Raw genomic sequence first — 20,662 nt, forward strand, 5'->3', positions numbered from 1 at the left:
TGAAAGAGACAAGGACAGTATTTCGAACAACTTGCTCCAGTGACACGCAGATTGCTGCAGCAATGATCGTTGAATGAAGCACTCATTTCCTTTTGCAGTACACACGCATGCACAACTAAAAAACAACTCTTGGCTCGTCATGAAAATTCAGTGTGGTGTACTCTCGTCAACAGCAGTGCGGAGCGCAGCCTTCCATATTTTTCTAATTGTTTTCGTGTGGGACGGTTGATGAAGGGTTGTTCCGCGTGCCGCGTGCCGCGGGGGAGTTCATTACATATGTAACGGCACGTCCGCGGCGAGGTGACCAGCAGGCAGGCGGGCAGGTGGGCAGGCGGGCAGGTGGGCAGGCGGGCAGGCAGAGTGAAAGGATGTGGCATTGCATTCAGAGCCAGACCTAGTATTCGTTTCGAATGCCGCCTCATTACTGAGACTCGGAGGTGACCATGAAGGACGTCATTCCGTCTCGCTCGCACCCTTGCGTCAGGCCCTATGAGTGCGAGAGAGAGAGAGCGACGCACGAGGGTGCCGACCGGGCCAACCACCCTGGCGATGAGCCCCACGCAAAACAATTCCCGCAGCCCGGGGGGCGATTGCGAACCACGGCTTCGTCGCTCTGTCTCCCTCTGAGCGCCCCGTGGGTGCGAGAGAGAGCGACGGAGCGCCGTTCGGAGTGGGTCTGCTAGAGGCCTTGTGGGTCCGAGTGTCGCTCGAATACCAACTCGCTGTGGCGGAGGGGGCAGGGGGCCAGGAACGGCCGTCGGGGGATGGCTCTCGAAGCCGTAACCCCTTTTATAGCGGCTCTGGCTGCGAGCCGGTGGCGCGGATACCCCGCCCCGCCCCGCGGACCGCAGTCTTCAAACAACTGTTAACAAATTGCAGCACGGCCCCATTCGCTCCACGTAACGGCCTCATTCCTCGGCGGCCTTTTCTCCTTCGATCAGTCCGAGGCCTCGGACACCGTTTTACACCCCCTTTAACCCATCTGCCCTTGCGACGCCTCGCGACGCCTCGCGACGCTTTGCCGCCCCGGCACTACTTACACCGCTCCGGCATGCCTCACTGATTTTCCCGGAAAGAGATTCCCCGTGCCGCCCGGAGCGGCCCTGTGTTATATAATTCTCGCTCTCGCCCTTTGCCGCACTGCTTTGAAATAATCGTCCTTAAAGCCCTGCTCCCCTCCACGAGTCCTTGGCACCGGCCGCCGGCGGGCTGGCTCGGACCGTCTCTGTCGCTCTCGTGGGGCGGGTCGAACGGGCGGGAGAGAGAGGCCGAGCGATGAGGCGCTTTGGAACCAGACTACGGTCGGCCCGCCCGTCCGCCCGCCCGCCCGTCCGCCAGCCCGTCCGCCAGCAGCGAGGTTCCAAAGCCGATATGAATCTGCACTTAATAGTGTTCGCGCCAGTGCCATGCCGCTGCTGCTGCCCGCTGTCCGGGCTGTTTACAGTGAGGGAGTGACACACTGCCGGCCGGCGGCCTCGCCTAGCCTCGCCTAGCCTCGCGCGCGTCGCATCGCTGGCACCGAGAACGGCCAACGCGGCGGGCGGCGCGGCCTTGTTTGCCTGCATGCATGCCATGCCTGCTGGCCATGCCGCTCGCTGCGTGTCAAGGCTGCGCCGGCCAATGGAATGCCGTACGACCGCTGGGCCGAGCGCGCGTTAAGAGGGATGGGGAGGGATGGGAGCGCGCACCGGGCCGCCGACGCCGCATTTCGAGCCAACATAGCATTTCGCAGCGGCATAAGCATTGGCTGGTATCCCGCGGCACCGAGCAGTGGCGGGGAATTCTAACACCGCGCCGAGCCGCGCGGGGAGATAGCCCGGCCCATTCGGAGCGCGCCAGCCTCGCCGCCCTCCTGGACACACACACACGCTCTCTCTCTTTCACACACACGAACGCGAGCGCACTCACACACGGCGGGCGGAAAGGTTCGATCTAAAATCGGACTCAAGGGGTTATTGTGGTGGATGGGTCAGGGTCCTCGCTGGATCACAATCTATACGACCTGGTTCACTGCTGGCGTCCCCCGCCCCGCCACACCTTGTAGTCCGGGACCTTGTTGGCGGCGGCGGGGCGGGGGGCGCCGTGCGTCGCCCTCTCTTTCTTCGAGAGTCCCCCGCAACCCTCTTTTTCCCCGTCGAGCGACGCGTCCCCCGATCTGCGGAGTGGATAAGGGACTGCTGCGAGTGGGAGTGCGAGTGTCAGCGCGGAGTGTCAATAACGAACCTGACTGGCGGCGACCCTAGAGTGGGGTACCCGCGACGCCATGGCGACGCCGAGGACGCCAACGACCGCGAGGACGCCCTGGCCGTCCACCTGCGCCCCGCCCCGCCCCGCCCCGCCCCGCCGCCTCCCTCAAATACTTCCCCGTCCTGCCCGGCCCTACGACCCAGCCCGGCAGCCCCACCAATCCCTTGCGCCTGGCTCGCCTGGCCCGCCTGGCAATAATGTGCTCTGATTGAGCGATGTTTATTGTTTGGCTCGGGCTTGGGAGGGCTGTGCCCTGGCTGTGCCCTGGCTCTCCCCCCGCAGGCAGGCAGCTGGCCTTTACCCTCTGTCCTCTGGGCTCTCTGGCTGCCTGCCTAAGAGTAATCATCGTAGTTACGCCAACAAAGTTGGCCGTAGTCATCAGTCTCGATTCTAACGGGGGGCCGCGACCGGTCTGTCACTGCAGCTGGATTCGCGCATTTCCCGCATTTCCCGCGTCCGAATAATGGCTTTTCCCGCGCTTTCTCTTTTAGCCTTTTTTCTCGCCAGTTTAATTGGTCAATTCCGTCGGAATGCGGAAACTCGCGCGCGCGCTCCGACACCACGCCATAGCACATGGCAGACTGAACGGAGGCCTCTCTCTGTCTCTCTCCCTCTCTCCCGCTCTGGCACGATAGCAAGCTGAGGGAGAGAGAGAGCCGAGAGAACCCAGCAGCTGGCGGTGAACTGGCGCTAATCACAGAGGCTGACGGATATCGCTCGGAATGCGTAGATCACATGAGCCGCACTGCTGAAACTTGGAGCCTCGCTTTGAGAGGTCCCCTGTGAAATCGGTGCAGGCCGACAGACGGAGTGAGGGGAGCGACAGACAGGCGGGCCTCCTCCCCTCCTCCCTCTCACACACTGCAAATGGCAGCGGGGCGCTTCAAAAACCGGTGGCTCGTCGGTCGTTAGCCGGTGGCTTCGGACGAATGCCTCGGTGTTGATCGGCTTGGCGGGGAACAAGTGTCGGTACGCGGACCCGCTCGGCACCGTCAATCCAGCGCGCTGTTTTCCGCCGGCATAGACTGCTGTCTCTCTCACTCTCGTGGGCCGTCCCGCAGGCCGCAGGGGCGCGAGAGAGATGGATGGTCGTTCGGAAACAGCCCCGCACCGTGTATCGCGTGATGTATGTGAGCGCGCGCGTGTGTGCGTGCGTGCCGAGTAATTCCAGCCAGGGAATGTGTTCCAACTCGTTGTCGTGTGGATGTCGGTCCAGATTACTGGCGTCCTGTCCGTCCGCCGCGTTCCGCCGGCGAGCGCGTCGTCATTCTTCCAAACGGCAATAACAATATCCGAGTTCGGAAACGGGTACAGTCGCGCAAAAAAAGAACGTCGCGCCCTTTCTCGCTATTCGTTACCTCTGTCTGTGGGGCGCACTAAGCGACGCGGGGAGCAAAAGCGGCTTGTTAGCCCGGCGCTGTCTCTCTCGCACTCACGGGGCGTCCCGTGTCGGCGCGAGTGAGACAGCGAGAGAACACTGACTCGCTCGTGCCCCCCCCCCCCCCCCCACCCCCACCCCTTCCGGTCGAGCGGCTCGGCAGGCAAAGCGACCGCGGGTGGAGCGACGGGCCGGCGGACGCCACGCGTGAGTTGATCCGGACCCGACCGATCACCGCCGCCCCTTCGGTTGGTTTTTATTCCTTTTTCCGTCCTCGTCCCGTCAGCCTTGCGGGGAGGCCTTGCGGGAGGCCTCTCCAAATGGGACGCACCGCCCAGCCCAGCCTGGCCGAGCCGCGCCCTCTGAACCCTCATCCCGTTCGCCGCCTCCCCGCCGCCAGGGGCGCTGCCGCCGCGGCAGCAGGTACGCGCGTGCGGTGTTTTGCGGGGGAAACTCTCGGAGGGTTCCGGAGCCGGCAGCCAGCGGCAGCAGCCAGCGGCCCGGGCCAGCGCCACAAAAAGGAAAGAAGCTCCACCCCGACGGAGCGCGAAGCGCGAAGGTGGCGCCACACGGCACGGCTCGGCACGGCTCGGCACGGCACGGCACGGCACGGCAGCCGCGACGCCGCCGGCGGCTCCGACACGCGGGGGAAAAGTGCAGAGGACGAACAATTGAATCACTCCGAGCAGTGGCGGCGGGAAGGGGGAAGGGGGAAGGGGGGAAGGGGGAAGGGGGGAAGGGGGAAGGGGGAAGGGGGCTGTCACCTCGGACGGTGTGCCCTGACCCAGTCGCCTCAGACCGCTCCCGAGGACTCGCCGAGGAGAGAGAGAGAGAAACCTTTGCTGGAATTCCCACGGCTCCGCCCCATCACGGTACTACAGGACTCCAGTTTTCCTTTTTTTTCCCTCCGAAAGGTTGAGCTTTTTTCCAGGCTGTTTTCCCTGTTTCTCCGGAGCCACGATGCTGCCTATTGACAGCACCAATAAGGCCGCCTCGGCCCGCATTGATACGCATTGAATGACTTATTGATCTATTGGGTGTCTCGGGGTGTCGCCTGAACGGCGCGCTCCATGCCGCACCACTGGAAGAAAGGGCCGCCCTTTTGTGCCGCGATGCGCGAAGCGCAAGGAAGCGAGGTCACTGAAAAAAAATTGCGACAATGGATAGTTTTGTTAGAAAATCTTTCAAAAGAAAGCTAGAAATCCATCAGCTTGTTTTCGGTTTTGCTGCCCCTCACTTTTGTGTCTTCTTCTCGGCCTTGAGAGGCTCTGCGGGGCAAGAGCTCGGGCCGTTGGTCGTATTGTAACGGCTACTCAGCACCGCGCTCCAGCTGTCAAGGGTAGCCGCCTGGGAGTATCACAGACGAACGGAGCGAGCGAAAGACGAGAGGAGGACAAAGACTGCCCTCGGAATGGTCCAGGTCGCCGAGGTGTGGGGCTCTGGCTGCCCTGGCTCGCCAGTGGCCTTGGCGCCGTATGGCCGGCCGCCAAGTCCTCCTTGACGGCCTCCTCGGCCGCGGCCCGGGCACAGCAGGCGTCGTGACATCTCTCTGGGAACGTGACCTCCTCGCACGACGGGCGGGACCGCGGGACCGCCGACCTCGGTTATAATGCAAGGTCAGGGGCCGATCTCGCAGTCGCGACACGCGTCCGCCCACGGCCCTGTCACCAGGGATCATCGCATACCCAAAAGAAGAAAAAATCGTCAAAAATACCATGCAAAAAAATTGATGAAAATGTTTTTTTTTTTTGTTTTAGATTACGGATGGCAACCGGAACAGCACCGAGATCACGAACCGGAAGTCGCTGGGCATGTTCTGCGGCGAGATCGAGCAGGCGCAGACCTTCATCTCGGAGACCAACTTCGTCAAGCTCCAGTTCCAGGTGGACAACTTCACGGAGCAGACGTACTGGGCCTTCGACTCCAAGGCCCACCAGCCCTTCGAGGTGTACCAGCGCTACGGCCAGCACCCCGAGCTGTACCCCAACAGGAGGGGCATCGCCACGCCGGGGTAAGGGAGAAAGAGAGAGGGAGTGGGTAATTTATCGCGAGCTATCTTGTCCCGCGTGTTTGGCCAAGAGTGTCCGTCCGTCCGCCCGCCGGCTTGTCCTTTGTCTCCACTTTGCCATCACTCTTTCTTTCCTCTGCACTCATCTCCTCGTCCTTGCACTACAAAACCCCTCCTTTCACAACACTCTCTCCGCTCGCTCTCTCTCACACACACACGCACACATTCACACACAGAGAGAAAGTTGCGGTGCCGTTTGCGGTGGCCTCATGACGTATATATACGCGTCCGCCTTTCTTCCCGGTCGCCGTAATGACCCCACTACTGTGGTCAACGGCGTGGACTCCCCTCCGCGCCGCCGCCGCCGCCGCCGCCGACGACGACGACGACGGGGGCCTTGGAGGCGCGGCGCGGGGACCGCGAAGTAGTCGAACGGCGATGGGGTGGCCGAGGCGGCTGGCGGTGTGCAGCGAGAAGGGAGATGTAGCGAAAGAACTCATGGCGCGGAAGTTTCCTCCAAAGACACACAGACGCGAGACGCGGCCGGCGGATATTAGATATTGCATATCCCCCGCCGGGGGCCGGGGGGGGGGGGGGGGCTTTGCTGCCGCTTTGCCGTGGCGGGGCGGACTGCGGCTTGCAGTGTGGGCATGGCGCCGGCGGGCACCACACTGTGAGAGCCGCAAGGTGCACAGCGGGGAGCGCACGGTTGCCGTGAAACGAGACGCGTATTTGATCCCCTTGAAAGAGGCAAACGCAAGGACCGCGCACTTTTCCCTCGGCATTATTTTTCGTTTCCTTTTTCTGTTTCTCGCTCTGTTTTTTTGCGTTTACATTTGAATGTGAAAGGCCACAGGGACGCGGGAATCGGTTCAGAAAGACCATCTGCGACGCGCGGCACCCAACCGGCACACTTTTACACAGTGTGGTGAGTCGCCAGACTCGTTTCTGGTTTGGAATAATACCCTTTTTACCTGAAGAATGAGCCAGCAGCACAGCGCTCTGGTGCATTGAAAGCACGAGGTCGAAGAGAGAGGTGGCGTGACCTGCTTATGTTTATTTTGGGTCCTGCATTCGCCCGCCAGCACCCCCAACACCGCCATGCGGGCGCGCCATTTGGTCCACGAATCCGCTCCGGCTGCCGACGCGGGAATACCCCTCGCTGCACACGGTGGCTGGGAGTATCGACGGTGACGTCATCGTCATGGGCACCTTGAGTCGCGCGGCGACCCATGGTGGCGCCTCCACCGTAATCTCTGGATGCGACGGAACGGCCATTGTGCAGCCAGCGGCAGCCACGGCAGCCTCGGCAGCCAGCCACATAAAAGAACATCTGTGACTTAATGGCGGGGGCGGGCGGAGGGAGAGAGAGAGAGGAGGGGGTATATTAGCTCATTCTGCCGTATGGCACTCCCTTTGGAACGGCAGCTGGGAGCGGCCCGCCCCGCCCCGCCCCGCTCCGCCCCGCCCCGGCCGGCGCTGTCCCCATCCCACTGTACGCGCAGTGCTCATTACCCTCGAACAAATGAACAACCACCCTTCCCCCTCCTCCTCCGTCTCTTTCCTGCCCATTTCTTTTCACCTGGCGTCCTTCTTTCACTTCAGCCAATTTGTTGCTTGCACTCCCCGCCCGTCTGCGAGCGCTGGCGAACGCCGGCAACGGGGGCACTGGGCCAGTTCGGAAATAATGAAGGATCCTTCCCCCGAATGCTTAATTGCTGCTCTGCGACGCGAACATTCTTCCCGACTTTTTTATTTATTTTTTTCGAAAAAAAAAAAAAGGTCGTTTCTTAATCTTGTTTTTGGTATGTTTTTAAGGGTGTCTATCAGGTTTCTAAACACGTTACACTGTTTTCTTCTTTCTCGGAGCCGCGCACCAACGCCTTGTCGATGTTGCAGGACGTACTGCGAGCGCGCCTTCGTTGACTGCCGCCTGCAGACGTGCTACGTGCAGTCGCCCGCCTTCCCGGGGGTCACGCCGCGCGGCCTGCACTGCAGCTACCGCCTCAACACGACGCTGCCCCACATCAAGCTGTACCTGGAGAACGAGGAGTTCAACGTGGACGGCCAGCGCTGCGAGAACATTATGACGTGCCCCATGAGGCCCATTTCGTCGGGTACGTGCCCCCACGCCCCCACCCCTTATCGCACAGCGTCCCAGCCAGCCCCAGCCAGCCCCAGCCAGCCAGCGCTGTCCCAGTCCCAGCGCTCTGTATGCCGCGGACCGCGCGCCAACTATCTCGCCAGCCGGCCTGGCTGTGCCTGGCTGTTGGCTGCCGGGCCGGGGGAGTCGCATAAAAAGAGTATTTCGTTCCGAGTCCGGACGCCACCGCCAGGCGGCTGCGTCTGCTCGCGCTGGATTCACCGACGCGCAGTGAGACTTCGGCTGTTGTTCCCGCAGGCGCCGAGAACTGCCCGCACGACTACCTGCGCGTGTTCGACGGCCGCGACCAGCGCGCCCCGTTGGTGGGCGTGTTCTGCGGCATGGGCCGCTTCCCGTACTCCATCATCGGCACGGGCAACTCGCTGCTCGTCGAGTTCGTGACGTCGCCGGCCGGGCCGCTGCTGCACTCGGGCTTCCACTTCAACGTGGGCTCGTGGCCCGGCCGCAACCAGACTGCCGCGGCCCGCCTGCCCGGCGCCTGCTCCTGGAGGCTCAGCCAGCAGGCGCTGCGCAAGGCCGGCGACCAGGAGGGCGTCTTCCTGTCGGTGGTGCACTGGTACCCGCCGCACACCACCTGCACCTACCTCATCCAGGGCGACCCGGGCCACGTCGTGCGCCTCTCCTTCCCCAGGTACGCTGTCGGCCTGCCGGCCAACCCAGCGCGCCTGCTAAGTCGGCGATCGGCCAGCCCGCGAGACATGCCCGTCGGGCGGGTGGCCTATCGCCTGCCGCGCGGGCGCGCAGCCCGCAAACGCCACTCAAGCCCCAGTCCCTCGCAGATTTTTGCTTCTTTTCAAAACTTGAGAATGTTTTTCCTAGAGTGTCATTTTTCTGTGACTGCGCCCCACCCCACGCGGGCCCCGCGCCCCGGACTGTGTGACTCATGCCCTGCGTGCCGACAGCTTCCGCATCAACCGGATCGAGTCCCCGATGGAGCCGTGGGAGGGCGACTGCGGCGAGTCGCTGACCCTGTACGACGCCTCCTGGCCCGACGACACTCGCATCATCCGCACCTTCTGCGACACCTTCTCGCGGCCGCAGGAGAAGACGGACTTCGTGTCGTCGGCCGAGTCCATGTTCGTGCGCTTCGAGAGCAAGACGGGCAGCTACTCCGGGTGCGTAATTTCTTTCGCAGGGGAAGTCCTTTGAGGGGGCCACTGAGGGCGACGGTGAGTCAACATCCGGTCTGCGAGTCTCGGGCGGACGAGGACGGACGCCCACCGGCAGGCAGTGGGCAGGCCACCACAAACGGCCAGGCCTCCGCCCCGCCGCCTGAGACTCGCCGCCCTGCACGCCCTGCCCTGCCACTCCGCGGGGCATTCTCACGCCGCAACGCCGGAGTTTCCGCCCCACACGCCTTTGTTGCTCCGGGGCCGGCGTCGCAAACGACGCTGGGGGCTCCGGGCCGCTGCGTGGCGGGGCGTGGCGGGGCGGGGTGGGCAGGGCGGGGCGCGGCGCGGCGCGGCCAAGCCAGCAGGGCCCCCTCGGGCCCCAAGGTGCGCTCGGCTGGTTGGCAGGCCGGCAGGGACCGACCCCTGTTGTGGATTGGCGTGGATGCCCCGCGAGCCCCACCCCGCCCCGCCCCGCCCCGCCCCGCCCCACGCGGCACCTCGGGGAGGGGGCTCCATCTGTCAAGGCGGGGCGGCGGAGACGCGCCGGACGTCGCTCGCAGCCGAGAGGCGGCGCGGCGGCGCGGTCCGCGAGGGGTTGTCCGGACCGTGTCTGCATCAGGGAGGCCCCGGCCGCGGCCGCCGCGCCGCATTTTTCACGCCACTTGACAGGAAACCAGGAAACGTCGCGGAGGGAGCGTCACGCTGTGAATCCGCAGCGCCATCGAGACGTCTGCAAGCCTCAAAAACCTATTTTTCCATTTTTACGCTGGCGTGAGACCTTAGATTACAATGTCGATGTTTCCCGATTCGAAGTGATCATTGACACGCAGCGTTGTCATGATGAAAATCAGCTTGGAGACAAGCAGCCTGCATTGACTCTGTGTGCGCCTGACTGACTGACGCGTTCCTCCTCGCCGTTACAGGTCGTCGCTGTACTACTGGGCGCAGTACGACTTCTTCAACAACTCGCTGTCGGGCGACCGCGTGGCCAGCACGGCGTGCGACGAGCTCATCCCGTCGTGGCGCGCGTCCCGCGGCACCGTGCGCTCGCCCACCAACACGCTCGTGTTCCGCGGCGTGGGGCCGGGTGGCGTGGCCTCCGTGTCGCAGGACGCCGTGCGCTGCACGTACCGCTTCGTCACGGACCCGCGCCTCTACGCCAGGGTGGAGGTCACCGTGCACCGCATCCGCTTCCGGGTAGGTTGGCTTGGCTTGCGTTAGGTTAGGTTAGGTTAGGTTAGGTTAGGTTGGGTTGGGTTGGATTAGGTTAGGTTAGGTTAGGTTAGGTTAGGTTAGGTTAGGTTGGGTTGGGTTAGGTTATGTTAGGATAGGGAAACGCACATTCGTGGTTGTCGTACCTCTCATAACCGTTACCGGCCACCAAGGTACTAGGGCATCAGGGCACCTGGGTCGGCGGGGAGGCGAGGAGGTCACCGGCTCGCTAATTAATGTCCGTGCTGCACACCGCACTAACTCCGCGACGAGGGGGACGAGGTGGAGGGGGATCACGGCGGGGATCGGCCGGCGGCGGCGGCAACATCCAGAAGTAGGAGAGGCAGAGCGGCGGCGGGGATCGCCGCCCGCCTCGCCCGCCTCGCAAACTCGGCCGAACTGGGGCATGCTGGGGCATGCAGTGAGCCGGACGGCTAGCCTGCCCCGCAGCACCCGGGGCGCCCCGAGGCGGTGCTGGCCGCGGCGGCCAAGGCAGTGCACGGCCGAGGCTCGGCCGGGGCTCGGCCAAGGCCCGGAAGGGGAGGGCTGGGAGGGAGCTGGCAGCGTGGCACTGCACCCTCGGGCGCGCCGGGGCCGCGCAGCCTCGCAGCCTGGCCCTGGCGCACAATGGGCCGCGACGCCTGAAAAGGCCAGGCACGCGGCGTGGGGTGGGGCGATGCCACCAAGCACATTTTAATTCTGCGACATCTTTTCCTTGGCCCTTTTCGTGACGCGCGGCGTGGCGGCGCTGGCGGCGCTGGCGGCGCTGGCGGTCCTGGAGCGGACGGCGACAGGATGGGGATGGGAGGGCGCGGAGGGTCTTCTTGCCTGTCGTGGGGAGGCGGCCCGGTGGCCAGGGCCTCGGCCAGGGCGATGAGGGTTGGCGGAAAAGAGTCGGGGCGGGGCTGGAGCAGCAGCAGGACTCTCCCGAACAAACATGCAATGCAAATACTGCCAAGTGCAATCTCGTTGCCGTCGCAGCCCCGCCCCGCCCCGCCCTGCACCCTTGGACGGCCCAACACGCTGCGGCCCTGCCCGGCCCGGCCCCGGAGGGGCGCGTCGGGGGCGGACGCGTCAACTCCGGACGACAGTACGCGGGCGGGCGGGCAGGCACACGCCCCAGGGCGCGCCCCCGGCCGCTACAAGCAGCCCGGATGTGGACAACCAGCTTGTTGGCCAGCCCCAGCCCCAGCAGCCCCCCGGGGCCTTGGGCCGTGCCCCCACAGCCCGGCGGCCCCACACGGTGTCCCAAAATTCGCCCCAGCGTGATCAGTTTGAAAGGGACAGGCGTGCGAAACGCCGCCGGGCACCAGGTGATGCAATATTCACATGACTTCCTCGCCTCCCTGCTTCCCCGGCGCTGCCGGCAACACTGGAGCTCCGTTGGTTATCCATAAGCTGCCTGGACGTTTCTCGACTCGCTTTGCTCGTTACTTTCCGGTCCGAACGACTCTTTCTTTTTCTCCGAGCCGCCAGCGGCGCGCCGATCGAACCCGTCCAAATGAGTGTTTTTCTGGTTTTTTTTTTGCCGGAGTGTGATTGTGCTGGTCGTGTTGCAGGAGGGCAGCGGCTACTCGCCGCACGTCAACAGTTGCTGGGAGGGCCGGGGGGACCGGCTGCTGCTGTGGGAGCCCCAGGCCGGCCAGGCCAGCGCCGTGCTCTCCGGACAGGCCCGGGACATCCAGCCCGCCAACCGGTCCCTGGGCGGGCTGTGCATGCACCAGAGTGTGGACAGTGAGTAGTGCGGCCGGCTGGTCCTGGAAGTACAGCCACAGGGGAAAGAGTTTGACCGGCAAACCGCTCGTTGCAGACGCCAACATCCAGCTGGTGTCGCGCGGGCCCGTGCTGCTGCTGCAGATGAGCCTGCCCTGGCCGGGCGCGGAGCAGTACTTCCGGCAGGAGGCGCCGCTGTTCGAGGCGCGCTACCGCTTCGTGCACGGCCCGCTGTGCGGCCCCGCGTCGTTGGCCGCCTCGGCCGAGGGCCAGCTCACGTTCCCCCACCTGGAGGCCCTCGCCGTGGCGCCGCCGCCGCGCGCCATCGACTGCCGCTGGGAGCTCAACGTGCACTGGAAGAAGGACCTGTGGCTGCACTTCGAGAAGGTGGGTTGGACACGGTCGTTGGACCAGAAGCTTGGTGCTGACGATGCTCGCTCTGCTTGCAGCTGTCCTTCACGACGCACTCGTGCTCCGAGGCGCGGCTGCAGGTGCTGCTCACGGACATCCCCGGCGCCGAGCCCTGGTTCAGCAGCTGCGGCGACGGCGGGGAGCAGCGCAAGCTGCCCATCCTGCCCACGGACCAGCTCGAGGGCCCCGTCGTCGTGACGCTGACGGCGTCCTCGCCCAACGCCGTCGCCTTCAACCTCCGCTGGACGGAGCTGCAGAGGGGCTCGGCAGCACTGGGCCGGCTGCAGGCCGCGGGAGGTGAGTGTCCTCGGCGCGTTCGTGGAGTGCGAGTGGCACGACTCTACCCGCGTCTTTGTCGACAGTGCCCGCCGCAGAGACCCCTGTCGGCGACCTGCGGCAGAACGACGACTGCGCCTTCATGTGCCCGGGCACGGCGGGCATGTGCATCCCGTCCCGGCTGGTCTGCAACGGGGTGCTCAACTGCCCCCCGCCCGTGCCCGGCGTGGCCGACAGTGTGGCCTTCGACTCGGCCACGTCCGACGAGGACCCCGCCCACTGCGCGCCGGTGCGCGACGAGGGCTACCCGTGGTGGACGCTGTACGTGGGCGCCGCGTCGGCCGCGCTGCTGGCCCTGGCCGCCCTGGTGCTGCTGTGCAGGGCGTGCTGCTGCTGCGGCAAGCAGCGCGACATCGACGTGCCCTACTAGGGGCCCTGCTAGGGGCCCGGCGCAGCCCCGCGCCACAAAGACCCTGCTGCTGCAGGGAGCGACGCCTTCCGAAAGGGAGAACAGTGTCCGTGGTCGCCGCCTCACGTGTCAAGACGCCGAGGCCGCAGTGCATTTTGGCCGGCTCGTACTGAGTGGGCCAAGTTTCCAAGGGAAACCGGGATGCCCTTCGGGTGCCCAATTCCAAAGACTTCTCGTTCGCAGAAGGAGCCGTTCGTGATTGTGATTTTGTATTTTATTTCTGTTCTTCCTGTTGCTCAATGTTGCTTTCCCGTGCAGTCACAGTGCTCTCACTCTGCAAGTAGACGTAAACTACTTTCACAAAAAAGGAAACAGCGTCTACAGTACCTGCCACTACTCTGAACACATTAAGCCCTCCCTGGTTGAAACTCTAAGTTGCTTATAGTTTAAGTTTGCCATGGTGTTCCCATTACCAGGGGTCGTTGTCTGTTGCACGTTCATTCGTAAGTTACGTTTCTTTCATTTTATAAAGACGTGTACAATATTCGACAAAAAATGAACAACTTATAAAATTTTATCGGTTTGTTGCAAACATCTCCGTTTATTTATTTATAACGATACTGCCATTAAAATGTGCTGTATTTTTACAAGCAAAATCATTTCTGTATATTTTTAGAAATAAAACAAACCATTAAAATATTTGGTTAAAGACTTCAGTATGTGCCTGTAATAAAGAACATTGAGTGGATGTCGAACTTGTGTCTGTTACTATTAATTGTTACCATAGGTATTTAGTAAGCGTGAGTGTTGTGAGAATGATGTAAGTTAATTGCGTGAATAAAATTTACGTTGTTATATATGCCCGCCGTTTCATTACATATCGATAGTGGCAATCTGACCATGCGTTAGCAACTGACGTTATGGTTTGAAATGAAACTCTGTTCACAGTTCATACTTTATTTCAGTTATATCTAGGTTTCACAGGATAGACAAATGCCTCTAATGAGTAACATAGGCCATTAATTGTCATTTCCTTTCATTTCATAAACAAATGCTGAGATCTCACTTTTCATGTATTTAAGTTACAAAATGAATGCACAACAATCGCCCAATTCAGTCTGCACAACCTCAGCGTTATGCAATTACTTTCGTCTGTAGAGGTCCAATAAATCCTTTTTTGTTTAATAATCTGCATCACAAAGACACAATATGGAATATTTTTCCTAGTAACTTCAATTTGTTTGCTAAAGGTGGATATATCGAAAAATTTGTTTCAGTAAAATAACAATGGTTTCTTTTCTTTGGAGCCATAAGGTGTAATACGTGAAAGTAATGCAGGTATTTTGCTGTCTTTGGCACTGTAAATATATATAAAGAAATCAACACAATCTTTCATTAACAATGGAACAATTATGGAGACAGAGTTGTATCTAGGACACATAACAACATGGAGTTATATTCTCTTTGGCATAATCACTTTTGATCAAAGGGGCACGAGGCCATCTAAATCAACTATACAACTATAAAGGAGCGTCATCTCTTATAACAACACACATAAAGAATTTTGCGATTAGCACGGAAAAAATACAAAGATTTGTTCCTGATTTTGCTTATAAAATCAATAATAAGAGAGTTTTTAGGCCTATTTGGCTTGGCACTGGCAAACGTAGAAATAAAGTCAGTTTTACAAGTGTATATCACCATTTTCCCTCGCACTTGAAAGTCACGCAGGTCTTCGCACTTCTCGCGCACATCACATCATCTTCGGAGCGACACGCGACCATCCAGCGGAAAAACGGAATAGCAACGCTGACGCCAACATGACAAAAATAACAATCAAAACAGTCATAATCTCGTCACCGTAACTTTTCCAGGGCACAGTACAGCCCCAGCGCCGAGTCGCTGAAAGAAATGCTGAAACACTCAATTGTGCAAAATCCCGTGACTCTTTCAGTTCAAACCCTTAAGGCACTTGCGTAAAGATATTTATGAAAACCATTCTGTGCGGTACGGTATGAAAGCACCCGCAAATAGCGCCCCATCAAATTGTGCGAAACTTGCTTTTGATATGTCGATGGAATACAAATATCTTTGGAAGGAAATTAAATGGAGCAACGCAAATAAGGACTCGAAAAGCATACTCTCTTGTTTGCCTAATTTCTCGAGCATGAAGTAGATTCTCGATCTGTTTATCTAATTACGTTATTAAAAAGTAAGGAAGCATTATAGTTAGATAGAAGATAAAGTTATGTATATATCACAGTGAGATTTTTTGTCCCTGTACTACTGTAAGCACTATACAAAATATCCTAATCATTTCATGCGGTCGATTCTTCACTTTGGCAAGGATAACTCTTTCAGGTGACCGTTGTTGAAACAGTCACTATGGAAACCATCACGACCCCCGAGGGAGGAGGGTTTCCCAATTTTTTCAGTCGTCTAGTGTCGAGCCGCTTCTTGGAGCGATGCAGTGCCATACTTAACTAAGGACTTGTCCCCTAGTCCGCGACTTCCCCTCACAGTAGATCATAGACAGGCGAAGCAACGTCACTCTGTCGATTATAAGAATTTCTATAATAATAAACGATACAATTTCTTTTTCCATTACCTAGTGGTCATGAGCAGCTAATCCCTCCCATTGACAGACGCAAAGGTTTGACGGAAGAAAGACATAACTTTTTTTTCAGACGAAACGGAATGAAAAAGTCTAGTAAATTACAAATAACAGTTTGTTGTACGCTCTTCACAGATATGACTTGAGGCCACTCGGTGAGTTCCACGCGGCTGCCAGCCTGCTCACACGTTCATGGCGTAGTACACGGAGGAGGCGGCGGCTGTGGCCGCGGCCGACGTGGCCGGAAACTCGGACGACGGCGAGGTGGCGGCGTTGGCGGCCAGGGCGGTGGGCGACGTCAGGTCCTTCTGGATGGAGGCGTGCGACGCCGAGGCGTCGTAGAGCGCCGGGGAGGACGACGCCGCGCCCTCGGGCACGCCGCGCTCGGCCTGGAAGGCCATGCCGGGCTTGGGGCCCGCGCCGCGCGTCGGCGACCCGTGGGCCGGCAGCCCGGGCAGGGCGGCCAGGGCGGGCTGCTCCTGGTACACGAGCGGGCCCTGCTGCGAGGCCTGCTGGTAGTAGGCCGTCTGGGTGCCGATCACCACTTGCTGGTGGTCGTAGCGCTGGGGGCTCTCGGAGCGGCGCGCCGTCGTCATGAGGTGGACCTGAGCAGCGGCAACAGCGGCAACGGGGGTGAGTCGCGGGGCAGAGCCGGCAGAGCGGTCCGTGTAGGGACTGGGGTTGGCGGGGTCTGCGCCTACCTGCACTGGAGTGCCGCCGGGGAAGGGCAGTCGGATGGCGTGGGCTTGCCAGGCCGGCGGGCCGTTGCCGTTGGCGTTGGCATTGCCGTTGCCGTTGGCGGCGGGAGCCCTCTGCGCCAGCCCCGCGTGCGCCGGCAGCGTGGCGTAGGGCGGGTCGTAGCCCACGGCGTTGGAGCCCGGCGCCGCCATCCTCATCTGCAGCATGTTGGCCTGCCGGCGGCCGTACATGTCCACGTCGTCGGAGCGCGGCGGCACGGCGGGACCCGTGTTGACCGGACCGACGGGCAGGCCCTGCGCGCCGCCAGCGGCGCCGGCCGCCGTCGTGGTCATGGAGTAGGCGCCCGCGGCGGACACGGACTGGTTCGAGATCCGCATGAGGTACTGCGCGTGCTGGCCGTGCTGCAGCGTGCCGCCGTGCCCCGGGTACATGACGTGCTCCGCCGTCGCCGCCGTGGCCACCGTCATGCGGTGGTAGTCCGCGGCCGGCATGTAGGCGTACGTGCCGTCGTCCTGCTGCAACTGCTGGAACTGCTGTTGCTGCAGTTGCTGCTGCTGGAGCTGCTGCAGTTGTTGCTGCTGCTGCGCCGTGTGCTGCTGCGTCGTCTGCAGCTCCGAACAGGTCCGGATGGGCACTGTAACAAGCAAACGTGTGTCACTACTCCTTGCCTTGGACTGGCTCGGACTGGCGCTGGAGATACCCCGCGCTGCTGCCACTGGTGATGCGACGTGGTGGATCGTCGTGCCCTACCTGGCGGAGGCCCGGACACGGGTGGCGGTGGTAGGGGCAGGGGCTCCTCCCCAGCCACGGGCACGCCAGCCGGCCAGTGGTGCGAGGGACACTGGTTTCCGGAGGGAGACTGCTGCGTCATCTGCAGAGAGAACACACATTGCGGTTCGCATCAGGACCACAACAGAAGCAAGAACAAGATGTAGTGTGTGGTCTGGTTTGGATGACGCACCTGCTTCACGATTTCCTGCGTCGTCCCGAAGCGAGGCCGGATGCCGCGCACCGAGGGTCTGCGGTTGAAGCCGTAGTCGTCGTGCTCGTCGTCCTCGCCGTCAGAGCCAGCTGCCTGCGAGGAACTGCTGCAAGAGCAAGCACACAGTTCAGGCACTCGTACGAGCACTCGTAGGGCTGCAAGTAGAAATGCATCGCATTGTTTTGCAGTGCTACGTACCTGTTCATCGAGTACCTCTTCCGTATCCTGTCTATCCGCGACGCGTCCCGCTGCACGAAGAGGGCGAGCTCGTCCACCTGCTGGCCGCCCGCCTTGGAGTTCTCCGTCCCTGGACATGGACAAGCCAATCGCGGTTGGAATGCGGGAGGTTTACAGTGCGTCGGAGCGCCTGTCGAGTCGGGGATAGGCAGCGCCGCAGAGCTCGGCTCCGCTGCGGGCCGGCCCGCCTCGCAGGCGCTCCGCGGCGCTACTCCACGCTCACGGCGCGGGCGCGGGGTATCGCCGGCCGTGCTCTGGGGATGCCCCCTTCGGCGCTATCTCCGCGGCGCGTGGGGTATCGCCGCCGGTGACTGGGGCTGAACTGGACTTACCGGCCACGAGGTCAGGCTGGGGCGGCTTGTGTTGGTGGTCTTGGTTCTGCCCCGCCGGCGCCTGGGGCGCGCTGTTGGCCAGGGCCTCGTCGATGTCGTCCAGGCTGTACTCGTGGCCCATGGCGGCGCTGCGGCGGTCCCCGGCGCCGTCCTGCAACACGAACATGAAAAGCGGTCTTGAGACAAGGTGTTGAGACTGGGTCTTGAGACAGGGTCTCCGAAATAGGGCAATCAGAAAAGGCCCCGCAGTGGGGTGGCCGGTCCGGCGCCACGTCTCGTCTCAGCCCTCCCCGCAAACTGCATTTATTTGTCCCGATTCGCATGTCGGTCTGGTCTGGTCCCACTCCGGGGCTGGCTGCCGGGGCTGCCGACGCTGCAGGGCCGGGGCCCGGGGGCTCTGTGGGGGATGGGGCGGCGTGCTCCGGATGCTGACGGGACGCCGTTGTTGTGCTGCTGACAGCGCTGCTGGCTGGCTTTATCCAGTAAGTAAACCGAAACTTGCATTGGATTAGTCCTTAAACCGCGTCAGCAAGCCGTCCGGGACCGAGTCCCTTACCCACCCCGCCGACGCGGCCCTTCTGGCCGACGCCCTTTTCCAGCAGCTCGAGGATCATCCCCCCTCCCCCCGCCCCGCCGCCCCTTCGTCGGGACAAGTCGCGTCGTCTGCTGCCCTACTCCCTTCAACATTTGCGCCAATATCGCCGACGATCGAATCTGGAGACGATCCCATTGAGCCTGCCCTTTCTTGTCCTGAGAGCGGTCCCGTCGAGGGGGTCCCGTCGGAGGGCCAGCTCGGCGGCCGGGCTCGGGCTGGTTGAGCGTCCGATTTCCTCTAAATTGGATTAGAGTTCGCCATCCAATCAAACTGCAGTACATCCCCTCCAAAGCCGTCAGAGGAGTGGGAGGGAGGGGTTGTCTGGTGTAGTGGCGCCGCGAGGGGCTCACCAAGGTGCGGGCGGGGTGGGGGCGACGCGGCGACGCGTCGTCGTCGACACTCTTCGAGGTGCCCGAGGCCATGCCCGAGGCACGGTCCGTCCACGAACCACGTAACGCGGCGTGCGCACAGTGCACTGCACCCGCTGCAGCCACGCTAATCCAGCCGGCTGGACGCACCGGGCAGCTCCGTGATTTGTGGTGGGCGCATTAGCGGCGTCGTAAGTCACCTGCCAGGATTTATTCGGCGCCGAAAAAGGGCCTCCAGCGCGGCGAGCAGCCTCCGGGCCTCCGGGGCGCAAAAAGGACAGTCCCGGGGGGAATGAGCTGTTATCTTCCCCGTTTGCATTCCCCCCCCCTTTTTTTTCCCGCGGCGACAGCGCGACGCGAACGCACGGCGGACTTTGGCCGCCAAAGAGAAAGCGCGGTCGAGCACGGTCTGACATTTTGCCGTCGATTTTTCTCTGCTCCGCGCGGAGGCGGCGGGTGTTTGTGAAGTTTCCGCCGCCTGTTAGCCCGCGCCGTGCTGTCGAACATAATAGACCCCCCCCCCTTTTCCTGCTTTCCTCTTCCGCAGATCGAAAATCCGGCGGGAAAAAATAAAGCGAGAGGAAATGATCGACGTCAACGCGACCCGTCGCGCGCGGCCCGGGAAATGGAGATGGAAAGCCAAGCAAAGAAAATTAAAGTACGACGTGGAAAAGGTGCATGACTAGTTATTCTAAATGCAAAACACACATAGTCTAGTTAGCGTGCACTTCAACTCCAATATAATCAAGTCGCTCTAACGGAAACTACTTTTAATTACTTTCTCACCAGTTCGCCCTGAGTGGACTTATCTCGGCGTCGCGCATTGGCTACCACAACACACCGCGTAATGAGTTCCCTACACAGAAGACCGGCAAAAAACGCGAAAACGGAAGGCGGAGCCGAAACTCGCCAAACTGCTGAGACGGAGTGGCGCAACTCAATTAGTTCTTCTTGCCGAGGGTGCGGGTGTGGGTTGGACCGCAGCGCAGGGGCCCGACCCGGGCGGTGCCGCGGTGCCAACGCCAACCGCGCGTGTCACTGCCGCGCTGCCGCGCTGCCACCGCCTCGGCCAACTTCGCCACCTGCGTCTACTCACGTGAAACACACACGCCGGCGCCAGCGTGGACAGGAACTGCTTGCGCGCCTCCGCGGTCGAGTTGGAGCGCGACACGGCGGTCTTTGGCCCGACAAAGTGCTGCTGCTGCTGCTGCTGAGTCCCGGAGAGGGAGGTCACCAAGCCATTGCCGAGGTCCGGCGGCGACAACGGGTACGGGTCGTACTGGTACAGGGGCTCCTGGAAAGCGGTGTGGTCAGGCTAAGGCCGCTAAACGGCTACAAGGAACTAGCGGCGGTACGAGTAAGAAAGCGTGCGTGTGGGCGGTCGGCGAGGCGTCCAGGAACCACGCGCGTCGGCCAGGCGTGCCGAGGCCGGGCAAGCGCCCGCGGAATGCGGGGTAGGCAGACCCGCGCGGCGGGCGTGCTGCGCGTGCTGGCGTACCGACTGGGCGGTCGCTGCCTGCCGCCTGCTCGGCCCTTCGAGACGGGGGCGTGGCTAGCCGCTGAGCAGACAATGCGTGGTTCCTGGACGCTCCCGTAGCTACACTGAGGAGCTACCGTGCCGTCGGCCGCGAGGCCGCACTCACCTGGTGGTGGTTCGCCCGCTCCTGGTTCTTCCTGGAGAACAAGTCGGACAGCTTCTTGTACGTGGAGGAGGCGTTGCTGGACGAGCTGGACGTGGAGCTGGTCTTGACGTGGCTGACGGGTGGCGGCGGCGCCGTGGGTAGCGGCAAGGCGGCGGTGTTGGCGGGGTGGTGGGCCTGCGCGGGCGAGGCCTGCTCCTCGCCCTGGGGGCTGGTGCGCTCGCCGTCCGCGCTCGTGTCCGACGTGCCCTCGAGCTCGGGCCGC

General features: G+C 61.7%; 2 protein-coding genes across 2 annotated transcripts; one reads left to right on the forward strand and one right to left on the reverse strand.

Moving 5' to 3' along the window:
• The first annotated feature begins 5,386 nt into the window (after nt 1–5,386).
• LOC117641535 lies at nt 5,387–13,783 on the forward strand. Its single transcript, XM_034378962.1, has 9 exons — nt 5,387–5,636; nt 7,533–7,750; nt 8,035–8,428; nt 8,700–8,912; nt 9,833–10,106; nt 11,681–11,855; nt 11,932–12,221; nt 12,284–12,542; nt 12,608–13,783. Exons 1-9 carry the CDS (start codon nt 5,437–5,439, stop codon nt 12,949–12,951), a joined length of 2,367 nt encoding a protein of 788 aa, XP_034234853.1. The 5' UTR covers nt 5,387–5,436; the 3' UTR covers nt 12,952–13,783.
• Nucleotides 13,784–14,203: 420 nt separating this feature from the next.
• LOC117643436 lies at nt 14,204–16,482 on the reverse strand. The gene is made up of 3 exons (XM_034382347.1): nt 16,246–16,482; nt 15,842–16,149; nt 14,204–14,360 (listed from the first exon to the last, which is right to left on the reverse strand). The coding sequence occupies exons 1-3, from the start codon at nt 16,471–16,473 to the stop codon at nt 14,204–14,206; spliced, it is 693 nt and encodes a 230-aa protein (XP_034238238.1). The 5' UTR covers nt 16,474–16,482.
• Nucleotides 16,483–20,662: the final 4,180 nt, after the last annotated feature.

This window comes from Thrips palmi, unplaced genomic scaffold (assembly GCF_012932325.1).
Source record: "Thrips palmi isolate BJ-2018 unplaced genomic scaffold, TpBJ-2018v1 HiC_scaffold_1, whole genome shotgun sequence".
NCBI lineage: Eukaryota > Metazoa > Arthropoda > Insecta > Thysanoptera > Thripidae > Thrips > Thrips palmi.